The sequence below is a fragment of the Zeugodacus cucurbitae genome, chromosome 6, assembly GCF_028554725.1.
Source record: "Zeugodacus cucurbitae isolate PBARC_wt_2022May chromosome 6, idZeuCucr1.2, whole genome shotgun sequence".
Lineage (NCBI taxonomy): Eukaryota > Metazoa > Arthropoda > Insecta > Diptera > Tephritidae > Zeugodacus > Zeugodacus cucurbitae.
Window position 1 is genome coordinate 63851793 of NC_071671.1, and position 19823 is coordinate 63871615.

The following is a 19823-nucleotide window of genomic DNA, read 5'->3' on the forward strand; positions in this document are numbered from 1 at the left end:
GCCGGAAATGCATTGTCTGCGACGCCTTCGTTTCACTGCTTTGTTGTTTTTATTATTCTATTTTTATTTTTTTTATTTTTTTGTTCCTTCACCTTCCGTTTGGTGCGTTGCAGCAATGCGATTGAATTCAGCACAAGATGAGTGCTCGCACTTGCATTTGTGTGGCTATTTGTGCGGAGGAGGGAGAGTACCATTGCGAAACAAGCAATAAGGAAAGTGAGACAAACAAGCTGCAATGCCAGTTTGGTGTAAATGCAATTTGGTCGCAGTCAATATGTTGTATTGCAGGAAATTTGCTGTTGCATTTGTAGCCATACTTGTCGCAGTAGTTGTTGCTGTAGTTGTATTTGTAATGGCACTTGTGTTTGTGAGAATTACCGGTTCAAAATGGTATTAGGAGTAAGAAGTTTATTCGATATTTTTGCACGTCGTCCCTTTATACAATTACCAGCAACCCTGTATTCTATTACACATTCTTGCCTCCGTTTCTCTACAACTGATAGGCGGTGGTTAAAGGAAGGGTTAGTATGTGAACATTTAATACGCTTTAAAGTGTGGGTTTTTAAGATTCTCTAGAAATTTTTGCGAGATTAAACGTTTATGATAAGTATAAGTTCAAACTAAGCGATTTAGTTGTTAAGAGAGTATTATAGTATTTTTTCACATAACGGTTGTTTGTAAGTCATAAAACTAAACGAGTTAGATATAGGGTTATATATATCAAAACGATCAGGATGACAAGACGAGTAAAAAGGTCCTTGGAACTGTGGGAAGCTTGGTATTGAAAATGGACGAAATCGGACCACTGCCACGCGAAAACCGAAAACCTATACAGTCTCACAACTAAGCCATAAATAAAGTTATAAAAGTAAAATTTGGTATAAAAATCGCAATAGGAAGGGGCATATCTGAATGTATATTTTTGTAAAGTGGAAGTGGCCCCGTCCCTAAGTAAGTTTTATGTGAATATCTCGCAAACCAAGCTTTCTGCAGTAATTTCTCTTACGTGTCTCTATAATGGGAAAAGCACAATAATAGCACATATAACACAATTTTGAATTCCGTCTGATTCCTTCACTTTATAATGTATACACACGGAACCAATGAAGCAAGCGGAATAAAACTTTACACAAATACTGCATATAATCTGTGTCTTCACTAATGGAAAAATTGTCGAAATGGGACTAAAACTATTCAAGGCACCGGATATCGAACATGATGAACTCAGGGTAATTTTTAACCAAAAATATGGGTAAACCTCTCAGATAATTTAATGTAATTCAGAGGAAGTTTTTTTCTTCTATTAGTGTGTCTCTGTTCCAAAAATTATTAAAATCGGATAATAACATCTCCTAGAACCCATATACCTAATTATAGGTTTTTCAAAAATACGGTAGGCTTTATTCCGCATATATCGGTTAATATGTGAGATATTTTAGCAAATTAATAGTGAACCTTGGTGGTGAAAATGAGTGAAATCGGTTCAGGAATTGCCTTTAACCCTCTTACACTATATATGAAGATTATGCCAAATATATGAGTCAAATTGTGTGTTATCTTAAATAAAATTACATCAATAAAATGCGAAAGTATAAAATGTTCGGTTGCACCCGAACTTAGCCTTTCCTTACTTGTTTAATTTTTTTTTGAACAACAGTTTGCTGGGTATTGGACAAAACTATTTTTTTTTTCGGGAGATTGAGACATAAGAAAAAAACATTGCATTCTCCGATTGTCGAAGTTAGCCCTAAAATCGAAATATTTGGATTTGAAATTCGAAAAACGCCTTTTTTTAAATAATAATTACACAGTCACACAAAAACATATTGTCATGACCTGGGGATCTTCCTATGTGTAGCTCATGTTTTTGAGGTCGCTGAATCCGAAACCGAGGCCCATTTAACCCCATCAGATCAGGGTTTTAAGATAACTCCAGAAAATCAATGTCGCTAAATGCGAGTCCGGTGACTGTATTTCAAAAAAGCGGATTCAATATGGCGGGCGGTTTTGTAAAAATTCATCGGAATCGCTTGAATCTCGTAACTCGGGAGTTTTCGGAGTCGCTAATTACGTATCCGGTCTCAGCATTTCAAAATGGCCGATGCAATATGGCGAATTTTTAAAATGTGTCCCCCATATTGGTTCGCCATTATGAATTTTTAAAAAGTAACGTCAAATTCGTAATCAGCGACCCGGAGAACCCCGGAGAAACGAGATTCAAGCGATTGCGAATATTAAAAAAAAAAAATGATTATTGTTATTAATTACAGAATTTTTAGTAACTATAAAAATCCGAAATAGGGATATAGTTTGGTCCAATACATAGAAAAAAAGTCGATTTTGGCGTATTAGAAATCAACGGCAGAAACAGGTTCGGCTTAATGAGTTCGAAATTTTTTTTTGTAATTTTGTAGCACAAGTTTGAAGATTCGGGTTATCAGTCAGGACTTGTATTTTTCCTAGGAAAAAGAGACGCTGAAGAGTGTATGAACTATTGAACTATTTCTAAGGATGTCTAAAAAATGGAATTTTTAGAGTAACTTCTAGTTTTGAGAAGGTTTAGTCCTAAGTACGAGTATTGTAGCATTTCCTTTTTTTTATTATTATTAACCCAAACGATTACTACTGTATATATTATATAATTTCAAAAGCGTGATACATAAAGATTTGGAACCAGATTAAAAAAATATAGTTTTTAAAGTAGCATAATTTGTAATTAATTATTTTGTCTTTTTTATTGCAGTTAAATTCAGCGCGAATGTTATTGACTTCGTGACAACGTAAGCGAAAGTCATTAAAAACAAATACAAAACAAAGTAATGTAGTAGTAAAAAAAAACAAAAACAAAAGCAACCAAACATATCAACAGTGCCACAATAAGCGGAAAATAGGTTAATAGGCAGAAGAATAGAATTAAAATAAATAAATTTAAAAGGAAAACTCTACAAAACAGAGAATACATAATCAGATGTTGTAGAATTTTATTTCTCAAAAAAAAAAAAAACATTTAACTTCAAAGGAGCCGGCAAACACAACAACAAAGGAAATTTTATTAGCGAAAAAAATAATTGAATTAAATGCACCCATCACTTTGATGCGAAACTACAACTGGAAATAATATTAATTTTTCCTTTGTTCTGTTCGACAAAGTACAAAGTACAACACCAACAATTGCAAGCAATTGCAAAGGCAACAACGACAACAACACCATACAAACAAGCTAAAGCAAATAGAAAACATAATGTTTGCTTTTGTTGCAACAAATAAAAAGTTATGCCTTTGCTGCAGCGCATAATAATGCACAACAAAAGCAGCAATAAAATAATAGCAACAACAACAACAACCAGAGCTATTACAGCAACGATATCAAAGCAAACAAAGGCACTTCAACAGCAGACCGAAAAAAACCGAACAGAATTCTAATTGAATGCAAATGAAACGTGCAAGTAGCGACGCCAGAGGGGAGAGAGACGGTGCAACAACAAATTAATAAGAACTGGAAAACAGGACTGCATGCAACACCATTATAATTACAAATACAGTAAATGTTGAGCGCGACAACGGAAATGTTGCAATAATAATAAAATGAGTGAGAGTGCAAAAACAACAAAATAAAACAACAACAACTACGGCAACAATATAAAAGCAACAAAGTGACAACAAGCGCATTTGAGACGGTGCAGAACAGCAGTGGCCGGCAGGCGATAAGCAATAAATCGGCTAAGAAATATATAGCAAATAAAGCGTCAAACCGTATCATAATTAACACAGACAAGGTGGCAAAGAGGAGACAACAAAGACAACAGCTAAAGAGCAGCAGTAGTGAATTTCATAGCAAACAACAGCAACAACAAGCAACAAGCGAGTGTCAATGACAGGCAGCTTGAAGTTAGTTGTTGTGGATACATTGTGAATACAACAACTAATAGCTAAGCCAACTGCATTACAGTGGTTGTTGTGGATATATTATGTGTCTATAGAATGACGCCTCGCAACCATTACAGCGATGCTTTAGTTGAACGATCGAATAATATACAGCGATTTTCCACATAGACGCTTCGCCAGAGCGCGAACAACAACCGTTACTTTGGTGCATTAGTGTATGTGTGTGTGTTACAGGCAGCAACTTCATGCAACCCTGTGGTGTGTGTATGCTTGAAGTTATGTCGGCGCATTGAAGAAATTGAACAGCAAAAGCGCGCTAAATCTAATTATTCGCTACCATGACTTTACATGCCAAGCAGAATTGTTATAATAACAACAACAACACAGACTTCTACTAATAATACCAACAAAACAAGAGTGAGGTAAGTGTACAACAAAGGCAGTAAGCAAGCAGAATTGCTCACTCGATTGCCGTCAAGTGGCGCAGCAACTAAGTAGTCGCTTTTATAGCGTATAAACAACAACAAAAACAATTACTACAACAACTTTATATCACAGACAACACAACGCACGGCAGCAACATTTCGCCAAAGACAAAGCGCAAAAATCTTGCGCTTCATTGCACTGCAGCGCATCCAGCGTGGAGAGAACTCACACATGTATATATAGAAGACACATACAGATAGACTGCATATGTGTCTATTTAACCGTTCATTAGACAAGTGAAGTCAGTCAATGTGATAGCAATACTGCACGAGTAGCGTGTGAGTGTGTGTGTTGTAGAGCTTATGCTCACGTTGCTAGAGTAATCGTGCTCGTGTGGGTATCTGTTCTATTCTGCAACCATCTATTGTTGTCGGCATGTGGCTGGCGATGTGCTGTCATTAATGCAATTTGCTACAAAGCGGAAATAGTTGACGGAAATTAAACGGCCACTTAAGTTCCGGTGTAAAGTGATGCCATTCAATTGGTGCAGCGGCCGCCTTAACAACAATAACCGCAATAACAACAACAACTGCAACAGCAACGCCAATTGAAAATTGTTAGCGGCAATAATAACTGTTTGAATGTTTACCATAATATTCTATAAAAACGAGTACGTGGCTGTCATAATAGTAGACTAGCAAAAAAGTAATAATTGACAGCTTTCATGCAATTGAAATATTTGCTAAAATATTTTTGGCAAGCGGTGTGTTTTTTTTTTCTAAATATAGTAGCGAATTCTTGCTATTGTAATCGAATTGCTGCGAAATAGCTGCCAAAATGAGGTTAAAAATATTTTTGGAAAGAAAAAAATATGAAAATCGAAATAAAAATAGTAATGGCTTCATATAAAAGCTTCACAGAGTAATATAAAAGCTTCAGAGTAACATAAAAGCTCAAAGTTAAAACTAAATTCTCTTTAGTGAAAGCTCCGCAAAGTTAAAAGGCTCTACCGAAAGCTATCTGGTTACAATCGACTCTAGAAAGCTTTCAAGGCATTAAAAATTCAAATATAGAGCGTTAATGTAATTGATGAAAGCTTCATGAGATCAATGAAAGCACGAAAATCGAAATTAATAAAGTATAACACCAAAATTCTGTCAAACTGTGCTTAGATATCAATTAATTTAGTAGAAAGTATTTGGACAAAGTGAAATTATGAAAACTTGGAGAACTCTTCTTACGGATGAAACAGGCTTGAAAGCTATAAGCAATAATAAAACGAAAAACAAACCCAACAACAAAAATATAAGCCTAATGCTACAACAAAAACTCATAAATTGAAATTAAATTGTATTTAATTCGAGAAAACCACGCATACCAAGGAGAGTAGCACATTCAAGAAGAAAAAAAAACACCAACTTACCAACTATTAACAGAGCCAAACCCATACGACAATTACGTGCGCAGTTAATTAAATATTTTATTTGCTTCTTCATCCCTGGACTCACCCAACTTTATTATTAAATTAATACTGCGACGAAAAGTTTCTCACACCTGTCACGGCTGATTTGCTGCAAATCCGCTCAGCGTTTAATATCAACCTGAAGCAAAGCAACGCTGCTTACTTTCATCTTATACCGTTAATTTGCTCTCCACCTCTCTCTCTCCCACCAAAAGTTCACAGCTACTCGCACACTTCCACTGATGACCGCCGCTAAACGACGCGCAAGCAGTGGCGCGACAAATAACAACAACAACAATAACAATAATGATACGGATGAATATCGCGAACAGCAACAACATCTGTTACAACATCCACAACAACAATATCATAGTACACAACAACGTTATCATTTTCATTATCAACAAGTGCAGCAACAACTGCAACAACAACAACCGCAACAACAACAACATTATCAGCACCAACAACAACAGTATTCACATCATTCTGCATCGCATACAACATTTTATCAACAAAATCAACAGTCAAATCCACAACAACAACAACATCAGCAGCATCAACAGCAACAACAGCGACAACAACCATCGCTGTTGCGTGATTGTTCGGTGAAATTGCCTCTGGATATTCTGTGAGTATATAATAAATGAATTTATATAGATTTTAGTAGTTGTTTAGTGGCTTTCTACCTCACGGAATTCATTTCAAGCTATTTCTTAATATGAAAGAAGATTTCGTACCGAAAGGTTTAGTACATGACATTTCATGCATATACTTGGAGATATAAGATTTCTTGTTATAGAGCGTGACTCTAGAAAAAGGAATCAGTGTTGCCAAAATTAGTTTAGTGAAAGCTTTAATACGTTTAAAAGCTCAAGTGAAAGCTTTTTGGACTCAGTTGATACAAAAATCTGTCTTTAAAGCATTAAACATACAACAATGTATTAAAATAATTCATAATTTCAAGTTTCTTTTACTCTTAAACAAATCATGAAAGCTTCATTAAAGACGAATGTCGAAAATTCGGTTCGGTTCGGTACAGCCGAAGTTACCCTTCACAGGTGCATTTCTTTTAGTTACTATGTGTTTAAGCAAATCTAAAGTAAACATATTACTAATTCTTCTTAGCCGGGTTGTTTGCTAGAAAGGTTATATAGTTAACCGATTTGAATAATTTCTTCGGAGATTATATTATTACTTTAAGCAGTCACCCATGTCAAATTTTGTGAAGATACCACGTCAAATGCGAAAATTTTGCATACAAGCCATTGATTCCGATCGTTCGGTTTGTATGGCAGCTATATGCTATAGTGAAACGATCTGAACAATTTTTTCGGAGATTAAATTATTTCAATGGACAATAACTCACACCAAATTTCGTGAAGAAATTTCGTAAAATGCGGAAGTTTTCCATACAAACCCTTTATTCCGATCGTTCAGTTTGTATGGCAGCTATATGCTATAGTAAACCGATCTGAACAATTTTTTCGGAGATTAAATTATTTCTATGAACAATAACTCACATCAAATTTCGTGAAGATATTTCGTAAAGTGCGGAAGTTTTCCGTACAAACCCTTGATTCCGATCGTTCAGTTTGTATGGCAGCTATATGATATAGTGGTCCGATATCGGCAGTTCCGACAAATGAGCAGCTTCTTGAAGAGAAAATAACATCTGCAAAATTTCAAAACGATATCTTAAAAACTGAAGGACTAGTTCGTATATATACAGACAGACAGACGGACATGGCTAAATCGACTTAGTTCAACATACTGATCATTTATATATATATTTTATAGTGCCTCCGACGCTTCCTTCCGATCTTAAAAACTGAAGGACTAGTTCGTATATATACAGACAGACGGACGGACGGACAGACAAACAGACGGACATGGCTAAATCGACTCAGTTCAATATACTGATCATTTATATATATATTTTATAGTGCCTCCGACGCTTCCTTCTGGGTGTTACAAACTTCGTGACAAACTTAATATACTCAGTTCAGGGTATAAAAATCACTTTACTTAAAGCTCAAATTAGTTCAAAAGCTCTACCAATAGCTTTCTGGACACAATTTTCCTCAGGGACCGTTCAAAAAATTACTTTAGTGAAAGCTCAAGTAAGTTGAAAAGCTCTACCAAAAGCTTCCTGAATACAATCGACATCAAGAGGTATTTAGCTGAAGACCTCTCATGTAAATTATTTTCAATAAAAAAATAAAGCTTTTATTTAAAAATAAAATTGTGAGATTTAAGAATGTCTTCATTTCATTCTTATCTTAAATTTCGCACATCTCATTTTGGCCTTTAGCTCCGTAATCTTTTCGGCAATATTGTCATTTCCTTATATCAAGTAAATAATGCTTGCATATGAACGCATTAGCTTATCTCTCCGCATTTAACTTGACATTGAGCTAATTTCATTTCCGCGTCAGCTGTCACTTGTTGAGAATTTATAGCATTTTATTTCACGCTTACGCGTACACAATCTACATATTACTTAGCTGCTTTAAATATTACCGTTAGGATACGTTAATACGCTGTATTTAATATGTATGTAACGGCACATGTGTGCATTATATAAATTAAATGCTTGCATGCGATATTCCCACAGCGAAAGCGTACTTAAATTGCGCTTGAATGTATTAAAAGCAAATAATTCATGAGAGTCTAAACAGCATAGACATGTTAATGTCAATTCGATAATGTCACTTACAGACAAAAAGGTTGACTTTTATTACACAATAGCATATTCAGGAATATAAAAGGGAGACAAGAGACAATGCAAAGTGCTTGCCACAAATTTTGTGAGGTTGAGCTGCGGGAAAAGGCTATGAAATATACAGAGATAACGTTTTAGAGGCGACTACAATGACTGTTGAATATGTATGACAACGAATACATGCATAAACTCTCGTACATATATACAATAGCCGCTCATATATACACCTAAACACAAGCGAAAGGTTAAGCCCCTGCGTGTAGATAAATCGAAGCTTAATTTATGCGTTCGAGATTTTGTATGTCCATATGCGTGTCATGTAGACACAATTATTAGGGTTTAATAGCAGTCGATACGTATCGAATCTGCCATCATATATACCATAAGAGATTTACTTAGCAAAACATTTGACAAGAGTAAAGTAAAGTACATTTAATTATGATATGAATATGCAGGCAATTTAATAAATAATATTATTAAGTACATTCCCTCGAATTTCATGAAATAACTAGATATTCGTATATACAGAGGTAGTCAAAATTATTTACATAGCGGACGTTTTTTTACAAGTTTCACACAAAAAGCTTTCGCTTGTGATGAAGACTCGCAGTAGTCAAAAGTATTTACACACGGCGATTTAACCTTTATCCTTGGACTTGGTTTAAGCTAGAGTGGTAATTGGATTCTATTGCATTCATAACAACCTAACTCAGCCTTAAAATATAAAATTTGGTAAATAAAATGTCGAACACAAAGGAATTAACGAATATAACTAGATTGGAGGCTGTTACTAAGTTTAAAACTCGGCTTTCGGCTTCGGAGTTAGTTAAAACTTATAGAATTTGATGGAATACTGTTTATAATGTTATTAGAAAGAAGGACACGAACAATTACAAGGATAATTTAAAGAGAACTGGACAGAAACCTGTTATAACTCAAAGATAATGCAGAAGATTAGTAGGAACTGTCATACAAAATCCCACAATTAGTCCTGTTAATATTGCAGTAATATCGAATCAGCATATTGCATGAACAGTCTATGATGCTACACTGTTAAGGATATTTAAAAATAGTAACATAAACACCGACGTTGTGCATAAAGCTGACCACTTCTGGAACCAAAAAAGCTTTATTTCCGAAACCACAAAAGCGATATGCCTCTCATTTGCCTTAAAATGCATCCTAAAGCCTGTCGTGGGCAGATAAGACTGAATTTCAGTTCCAGGGCTTCTTTAGTAAACGCTTTATGCATTTACCACGTGAGAAGAATAATAATGCAGTTTAGACGCTAAATAGAGTCGGGAGTGACATATGATTTTTTAGGGAAATTTACCTTACTTCTGTTTTGGAGATTTGGTACTAATTTAGGGACCCTAAATCATCCGGATATATCAGAATTCACATGACCATGTCATTGTAGTGGTCCGTACGCCTTTTCCAACTATTGACTACATTTTACGACAGGATAATGCTCCATTTCATGAAGGATCTTCACCTACGAAAGTTTTAAATGAAGCAAACCAAGTTGATCTCCGCACAGCTCTGACCAAAACTTTAGTCAAAATGTTTGGTCTTTCGTTAAATATCAGAATATAATTGATATAATAACCGAAAACGCCGAAATTACCAACATTTGGTCTAAATTAACAGTTAACTTAGCGCAGAATTGTGTTGAATAATTTCGGACCATAAAGCAGGCTGTTACTGATGCCAATGGTAATGAAACCCATTATGAATTTATCGCCTTAGAATAGGAATTTATACTGAACATTATAATGTTATAGTTATCATTAAATAAGAACAGGATAATAGAGTTGATGTTGTGTGTAAATACTTTTGTCTACTCCGAGTCTTCAGTTCATTTGATTATTTCTCCGCCATATTTCTAGCTATTCTTGGCAAACCGACTTCGTTCGCTCGGGAATAGATCAAGGTTTACAACAACATATCATTTTGTTACCCTGCGACAACAACAACAACAATCGAAAGCTCTTTGTGTAAAACTTGTAAAAAAACGTCCGATGTGTAAATAATTTTGACTACCTCTGTATATTATACAGGCCGTAAAGTTCATAACGTACCTACCATAAAAGAGCTCCTTAATTGGTTCATGACCCCAATTTTACTCATTCTCAGACCTCTAACCAATAAAAATTGAATACAGAGGATTCCACTAAGAAGCGCGTATTTGGATGAAATTTGTTTGAGAAAGTGGACGTGGCCTCGCCCCCAATAGATTTTGCCATATAAATTGGCAATTATATAAAAAAACAAATCTCACTGTCAAACTATACTTTAGTACCCCATCATACATCCGGAAAATGGGAGATATCGGAAAACAACCACACTCACCGCTCATACGAAGGTTATGTCAAAAGCCACTAAAAATGCGTTAACCACTAATGAATGAAGAAAGTCAGAAGCACTAAATTGTATTGAAGAGATGATAGAGGTAATGAAAAGCTGGTTTAGAAATGAAAAATGAAAAATGCGTGTAGCGTCATCCACCTATGGGCCAAAAAGTATATCTCAGGAACTACTCGACCAATTTCAATGGAATTTGGTAACTACTATTCTCTCGAGATTTTGATGTTACAAATCGATTAACAACCACGCATTCTGAATTCCATCTGATTCGAAAACCAATGAATATAAGTATTTGAGCTGTCACTTGTGGAAAAATTGTCGAAATCGGACTTAAACTTTTCAATGCTCCGGATATCGAACATGAAGAAGACAGTGAGTGCCTAAGCGCAAACTTGCGGTGAAAAATTCACGGTAAATCTCCCAGATATTATATAGAGATTTATTAGGAATCTTTTACTTCTAAAAGTAAGCCCTTGTGCCAAAAATGAATAAGATCGGGTAATAACTTCCCCTAGCTCCCATATACCTAATTAAAGGTTTTTCAAAACACGGTGGGCTTTATACTGTATATGTATATATATTGATATGTGAGATATCTTAGCAAGTTTAAGTGAATGTATACTCATGGTATACATTTTTTCTCAACAACAGATCACTCGTAAAATCTATAAATTCACCAAGCTATTACATGTAGTAGAGTACACATACCCGGAGCGACTAAAAATTAGATAAAGAAATACGTACATATTTTACCGTAAAATTGTGTTAACGACGTGTTGCGTGAAGCAGATCGTATGCGTTTAGCTGTCAAATAAATCGTTGCTGTTTATTGTGAAAACAAAATATACGCACATGCCAAGTACAGCTGAATACACATATCCGAAAAAAAGGTGGCAACCACAAGCGCACGCCGTACGCAGGCTACTGCCAATAATAATAACAACGCCATTAAAGGCGTCAAAGCAAAATGCTATAACGACAGCGACAACGTTAATAAATACGCGCAATACGCGAAATATTGTGAAAATGTTACGTATACGCAATGGCGGCACGAGCGCTGTGTTTATTATTAACAAAATGATATTCCAGCGGCACATGAAGCATGCGTAATCCGCAACAGAATTAAGTAATTTACGCGCTTTGATACGCTGATAAGATGCGTCGCCTGTCTGCGCGACCAACAGGCAACCGCCAACCCATTGATTGCTTACAGCAGCTCTTAAGAGCACATACATATGTAAGTGTCTGTGTGTGTGTTTTTATGTATTGTAATTTGATTTAAATGAGTATGCAGCCATGTGTGCACACACACACACACTCAGCCACTCTCCCGCCAAATATCAAACACAGCTCGAAGCAACTTTATTTGCGCGCCAAAAAAGAAAAGAGACGCAAAATAAAAACAACAAATATTTAAATGTTATTTATTCGAAAAAAAAAAAATGCTTTTTAATGGGATTTGTCGTTGCCGACGTCTGAGTTTGTTATTTGAAAAAGACCTCAATTGCAAATGAAGTTATTTCCATTTGATGGCATAACGAGGCAACCCGCAATTTAGACACATTTAAAATGGGATTTACTTACCCACACACACACACGCACATACATACGTCTCACACACATACAAATACATTCGCGTGTGTGTGCTTATGTTTTTTAATGTGTTTACTCTCATGTAGTCGCCTGTGTTATTAACATCTCTTTTAAATGCACGATTCATGTGCATTTTTCATGCCAGACGGCAGTTAAGTAGAGCACAAGTTGTATAAAGAAAAATAATCATAAATAAAGAAAGTGGCTGCTGAAAAAGGGAAAATTAGCATTCAACATTTTTTGCACTTTAGAAAAAGCAAATAACGCACGCGAATAATGGCTGTATGAAAAAACGTGTGAAAATGAAGAAAACTCTATATTGCTTTAATAAGGTAGTACTAAAGTAGGTATGGTTTAACAAATTAATGCAATAAATTTCACAAAAAATTAAAATGTTTGTTTTTGAATTATATATTTAACTATGGAGTATGTGCTTTGAACTTTCCTTATAAACATTAAGTTTCCTTAAGCTATCTATCTTAATATCTATAGAGTGAGACAGGTTTTAGGTTCTATGGCTGTTTCCCACAAGAGGAGAACTATAAAGGACAGTTCTTAGTGACATAAAATATATTAAACCCCTTAATAAGATTTAAGAATCGTTAAGCGCCTAGAACCTACTACATATCCGCAGAGGTTTTTTAGTTCAAGGCATGTTTGCATATATCTCTCGAAGCCGGGGCGTTCCAGAAATAAATGTTGGCATAACTCTCAACTCCTGGGCGATGTCACGAGATGCCACATGAAGGCCTAACTCGATGTTTTCCATGATTTGATCGGTATTCGTCGTCACAGATCTTCAGCCGGCTGGCTTATCCATGGTGTCGTTTTTACCCACTCTGAATCGTTGAAACCATTCCTCCGCAGTTCGATAGAGTACCATACCCCTAAGTACCCTTAATCTCACCGAACGTTTCTCTAATGGATTTGCCTTTAACGAAGGAAAACTTTAAAATAGCGCGATTTTCGACGTTAGTGAACTCCATGTTTACACGTCTATAGCTATTGAACCCAATATCCAAACTATTCATGCATGCCATCTGCGCTACTGATATGTCCAGCCACATTTGATGAGGTGCATTATAGATAGCCCATATATATAGATAGACGACCATTGATAGCCCATACTACTTTTCATACCTTATAATCTTGCCACCCTTTCCACAAACTTACAGTGGCAGGGAATAATAAAGCCTGGCGTGACCTTATAATGAAGTTAATGTGACCGTAACGAAAAGAAAAATGTACTTTAACAATTCTGAGAGAAATGGTATTTATGTTTATAGTTTCAACTATCTCAACTTTTTGGCTAATTTACACTCGAAGTACTCATTGAATATGTTAGCGAGGGTAGACCTGCAGAGTTCATTAATTTTCACTTATATATCTTCCTTTAATATCTGCTGTTATATCCAAAGGAGCTTACTTGAAACCATTTCATGTTAAATTTAATGTTCCAATGGTCTTTATTGATTTATTACTCTATTGTTTAAAAACAAATGAAAACAGTAATTATTAATAAAAATAAGACATAAACTAAGTCCCTCCCAGAGCACCGACCACTTTATTTGCCGCGTAGGTCATACAAAAGCCTTCCAATGGTATACTAACTGCTAGCGCTTCGTCTAAGGGCATATTGAAAATTATTTATTATTAATTCACCGTAACACACCATTACGTAATCGTATGCTTATCATCATGCAACTACAAGTGTCATTGAGTATAAAGCGAACACGAGAAATTTGAAAAAACCGAGTGTAAAGCAGTAAATGTAGTTGCGTTATAGTTTTTGCGAGCTTTTCACACATTCAACTCATATTAATTTATATAACACGCAATATTTCGGAAACTTAAACGTGGGATTAGTTGTCGAAATAGCATATACAGTTTGTTCTCCCTGCAGTATACACTTAACTCTACTTACACTCATACCTGCATAGTAAGTCCTATTATATGTGTGCAATACAATTATCCCCTTTTTGTCGTCCTATATACTTATATGTATATCCCTTAGTTGACTCACAATAGTAGTTTAAAAGCTCTATTTATTGCCTGCTTTGCATAGTCGTCGTCGGCGGGCTTCCTCTTAGCAGCGTGCCTTAAGCTCTGTATATACTTAATTTGGATTAGCGTTTTGCGTACCTTAACGAAATGGCTTTTGCCATGGAGAAAACAACAAAAAACATTGGCTCACACCATCTTAAAGTGTGTGCGCAGCACACGTAAAGTAAAAGCGGTTATTTGTATGTATATATTTTTTTGTACGCGTATTGGCGGTCACGTTTTTCCAGTTCAGTTCCAGTATGTATATGTAAGCAGCGTCTTTCTTTGCTTATCGCAGCACATTGCTACAAAATATTTTGACACAATACCGAAAATGCGCTTATTAATATGCGCATATCACGTGATTTGAAATGCTTTTAAGGAATAATACATTTTTGGTTATTGTCAGAGTTATATGGATTTTGAATTTCGCTTCATTAACATTCTAAGCTTAATATAACGTCCATTAGATATTACTTTACCAATAGTTAGCGTTAGAAAGATAAAATTTCGTTCCAAAAATGGTTGGATTGCTGAACACAGTATTACTTAAGAACGTGTCCGGTGTCCAGTTAAGGGAAATTTGCATAATATTTATGATGCTGATACTGTCCAACAGTCCAATCAAACGGAACTATCCGTTCCGGTTATGTAAATGTCAAAAATGCAGAAAGGTCTCGAAAGCCAATTGTCGAACATACCTTATCGTCGAGTCCGCCGTCACATTAGCACCGTTGTGATATATATGTATGTACATACAATCCAGACAAAACCTTTAGGAACCATTTAAATAAGGCTGGATACAAACGAAGCCCGGACATGTATAGAATTTCTATCTGACAATTGCTGCTGAATCGCAAGAAAATCGAACCATTTCTGTAACGGAAGGTTACTGGTGTTAAAAAGTGGGACACTTAGAATAACCTTAAGTGAAAAACATCGTCGAAGAATCGCAGCTGGCACAAACGCTGGACAAGGCAGGATTTACTTAGGTTAGGTTGATTGGGATTGGAATGGCATTTACTATGGCTACTCCCCTACGGTCATACTCTTATTAACGATTTGTACTGTTCACAATTTGACCGTCTAAAGGAAGCAATTATCTAAAAGAGGCCTGCTTTGGCCAACATGGGAGGAGAGCTGTGTTCCATCAGGACACCACCAGGCCATACACATCAATAGTCTCATGCTAAAAGCTCCGAGATCTAGGTTGGGAGGATCTTATTCATCCAGCTAATAGTGCCAAACTGCTACCAAGTAATTCGGGTCTGATCCTGTCTATGACGAATGATTGTGTTGTTGGAAAATTATCCTCTAGAGAGCCTCCCAATGTTTTGGCAATAGGGATGAATCTTTCTCTGAAAGTGGCATTATGAAATTACAACAAAATGGTATATTTTTGACCATAAATCCTGATCACTCTAACTATCCTTCAATTTAATGCAAAAATTACGCATTTCTGGTTACTAGTTGTACTTCTTGAAATAATGCCTTATTAAAGCCTCAAAAGCACATAAAATTAAAATTAACTGCTTCCTCTTTAATATGCCACACACTTTCAATATTAAATTGCGCTGCAACGCCAATCGTTTTTTGGGTCAATGTGTCACAACTGACGTGCAACGCACATTCATGTAAGTGCGAAAACGACAAAAAAGGGGTTGGACACGAAAAAGGAAAAATCGAAAGCAGAAAGTGAGTAATGATAAAAATGCGAATAAAAAGAAATTGCCTGCAATAAGTGCAAGTGAAAGTGATTGGCATTCGCACTTGTTGTTGTTATTGCCGTTTTCTTTTCTGAAAGAATTTAAGTTGACTACGTGTGGCACACATATTATACATGCCACACATAGCACACACATATGTACGTCGTTTGCCCTTAGTGTTGGTGCGGTGACTATGCGGCATTTTCAGCAGCAAGAGACGCGCCTCTTTTGGGTAGCCGCTACCGTTGGCTTCCTGCAACATACTTTAAATGTTTAATTAATTCCATAATAAATGTTGCATCCTTAGCCTCAATAGGGAGCTAAGCGCACACAAAGTAAAGCCATTAACACCGGGAAATTTACACGCGCATCGAGGTGGTGTTGGTGCTGGTGGTTGAGTTAACGCTGGCGCTTAGTTGACGCTTGCTTGGTGTTAAACAGACACAATTTCTCTATGTCATCAGGTGTTGAATTTTTAGACGTATGTACATATATATCTACTAACTTATTTATGCATACACACACACCTGCTTATATATCCTTATAACTGTATGTGTTTGTGTATGTGTGTGCCGTTCGTCTTCAGCAAATTGGGTGACTCCATTACAGTGCAATGACGTCGCCGACTGTCTCTACGAGTATATAGTATACTTTGAGTCTCCAGCGCGTTGTTGTCGCATATCGAGCAGCTTCTGATGCCTCTGACTAAGGTGTTGTCGAGATTCGCCGGCGGCAGTGTGCTCATTGCTGTTGCTGCTGTTTGCTAAAAGTCAGTGCATTGTTATTGCTATGCAGCGCTGCAAGGGAAAATGCATATTAACCCCTTTATATAGCACGACACACGTAGCACGGCACTCATTCATATACATACACACTTGCATAATTATGCTTGCAACTAAAGAGACAAATGGACGCATATAAGCACGTGCTGGCAAATAATGGCGCCAGCACTTTCTTTTATGCTTTTACGCTTTTATTTTCTATCGCTCCCTTTACTACTTCCCTACTTTATATTTTGCATTTTTTGTATTTTTTACAACAAACAACACTTCAGAAGGCCCGGGACTACAATAATAAAAACAACAATACATTTGTAAGCTTTTTGTATAATGTTTTTGTTGTTGTTATGTTCATTTATTATTGTTGTTGTTATGTTCATTTATTATTGCTGTTGTTGTAATTTTCATTTGTTGTTATTGCCATTCTCATTCTCATTTTCATAGCTCCATTCTGGCATTGTATGCATTGTTGGTTTTTTTGTTGTTGTTGTACGGTCCTTTAAACTCCTTATGACCACTACAAAAATAGGGATGAAACGAAGAAAAGCGAAATTGTAATGCTGGAAAGCTGCATGTATATGCTTATACGCCAACAAATATGCGCCTGTGTTAGTAAGTGCTCCTTGCCTGCATTATATAAGTGTCATATAAGTATGTGGCACATGTCTTTGCCGCCACCGACGCCGCCACAAGCCAGCGGCTTTACATTCTCGGTCAGGTTCTGCAGGCGCGAACAACTTTATTTCCAGCCACACATTCGTACACACTTCAGTTGTCGGTACTCGCCTGCTTGCTGGCATCTCCTCACTCTCCATCAAGCCTCACAAGCAATTCTTCCACGCATTCCCCTATATACCGAGACATAACTGTAACATAGTACTGTGTATATGTACCGTAATTTTATGTCGCCCTCAAGTAGTTCTTCTAGCACTTGCACTACTCCATACACCAGGCAACCCCTCTCTCATGCACACTCCTTATCACCTTTGTGGTGAGTATTTTGAAGTTGTTTGTTGAAAGCCTCAACTGCGCGCCGCTTGTCTAATTGCTAGTTGCCGTGTCGTCGTCGTCGTTGTAAGTGACTTTTACTCTTCGACGTTCAGACAAATGTGTGTCTGTGTGTTAGATAGTTATACCGCTACACATACAGTTACTCATACATACTCGTACTAGACATTAAACACATTTTAGTCATTATCGTTGCCATACTTAAGCAATATACCCAAGCATAATTACAGGTGGCGACTGTGTGTGTGTGTGTGTGTTTGTATGTTCAAAGTGTTCGCCTCGAGAATTATGTAATTATGATTAAGCTACATTTCACATGTGTGTTTAAGTGGATTCTCCATCTTGGGCAGTATAACATTTCTTTATAGAGTAATTTAAAACCATTAGGAAGTGGTTGAGTTGATGAGGGGGTTGCAATGTGGAATTGTGCTTTAAACTATATAATATATACTGTATATTTGTATTAAATGCATGAAAATATATTAAAAATTTAATATAGAAATTTATTTTTGATTTTTTATTTTTTATTATAGAAATTAATCAAAATTTTCTTTTCTGCCTTGACTTTGTGTTCATAAAATTGTCTACCAATTTTTTTATCTAAAATTTGAATTACACACCAGGGTTGCTTTAATTTCCAGAAAAGCTTTCCTTAATTAATCATACTACCTAAAATTTAAGCAAAGCGTAATATTGAATTACAAATGTTACGTATACGCACTGACGAACAATAACCAAACAAAATCAGTAAATAGCACTGGCGGAGTTTATTAGCTTAGCATGCAATAATTGAATGAAATAACCTGTTTGTTATGATATTAATCCATACTAATCGATTAGCAATGAAAATAGTACAATCTGAGCTATTGAAATTTGATGGAAAGTAAATGTTGAAGATTGGAGTAGAATGTTAAGCTACTCCGATTAATTTTACTTCAGCTATGATAATACGAAATTTGAAAATTCCACTTCATCAATGTAAAATGGAAATATTCATTGTCAATTAATTTCTAATATTTTTTATAAATTCAGTGAATTCAAACAGAGTGTCAAGTGTAGAATTTATATCTTATGCCGAATATGCCAAATATCTCCCTTCCACTTTTTTCCTTTATTAAATGCTTTATAAAAAGTGTTACTGTGATCTGATTTAGTTCAAATATGCGCGGTTCCGTTCGATAATCGGTTTCTAATTTAGACGGCAACTTCATAATACCTTCCTCGTATAAGCCCCCCTCCTTATTTGCGAAGAACTCGCACAACCACTTTTCACAAGCCTCCCATCTGAGCTCCCGTAACTTCTGACGAGTCATCAACGAAGTGTGTGGTATGGCGTTGTTCTGGTGGAACACTACACCCTTCCTGTTGGCCAATTCTGGACGCTTCGGGTCAATAGCCTGCTTCAAGCGGTTCAGTTGTTCGCAGTAAATGGTAGAATTAAGCGTCTGACCATATGGGAACAACTCATAGTGGATAATTCCCTTCCAATCCCAACAAACTCACAGCAAAACCTTCCTGGCCATCAATCCCGGCTTGGCCACTGTTTGGGACGATTCACTGGCCTTCGACCACGACCGTTTTCGCTTGATATTGTCATATGTGATCCATTTTTCGTCGCCAGTCACCATCCGCTTCAAAAATTTCATTTCAACTACTTTGATTGTGACATGATTATCTATCTATACATTACATATACATATGTATATGCTTCGATTAATTGTTTATCGATAACGCAACTTGACAGTAATATGATGATGAATCGCTTTCAATTCGTAAATGGAAATATCTTGCGGCAGTGTCATTAGCGTAAAGGTATATACTTATATATGCTT

General features: G+C 36.1%; 1 protein-coding gene across 1 annotated transcript in view; it reads left to right on the plus strand.

The window, feature by feature from the left end:
- Positions 1-19823, plus strand: part of LOC105209397 (uncharacterized) — a 187054-nt gene that overhangs the window by 144167 nt on the left and 23064 nt on the right. Inside the window, exon 4 of the mRNA XM_029038455.2 lies at positions 2744-6401. Within this exon, the coding sequence (XP_028894288.2) occupies positions 6016-6401 (386 nt within the window). The 5' untranslated portion in view covers positions 2744-6015. The remainder of the gene's footprint in view (positions 1-2743; positions 6402-19823) is intronic.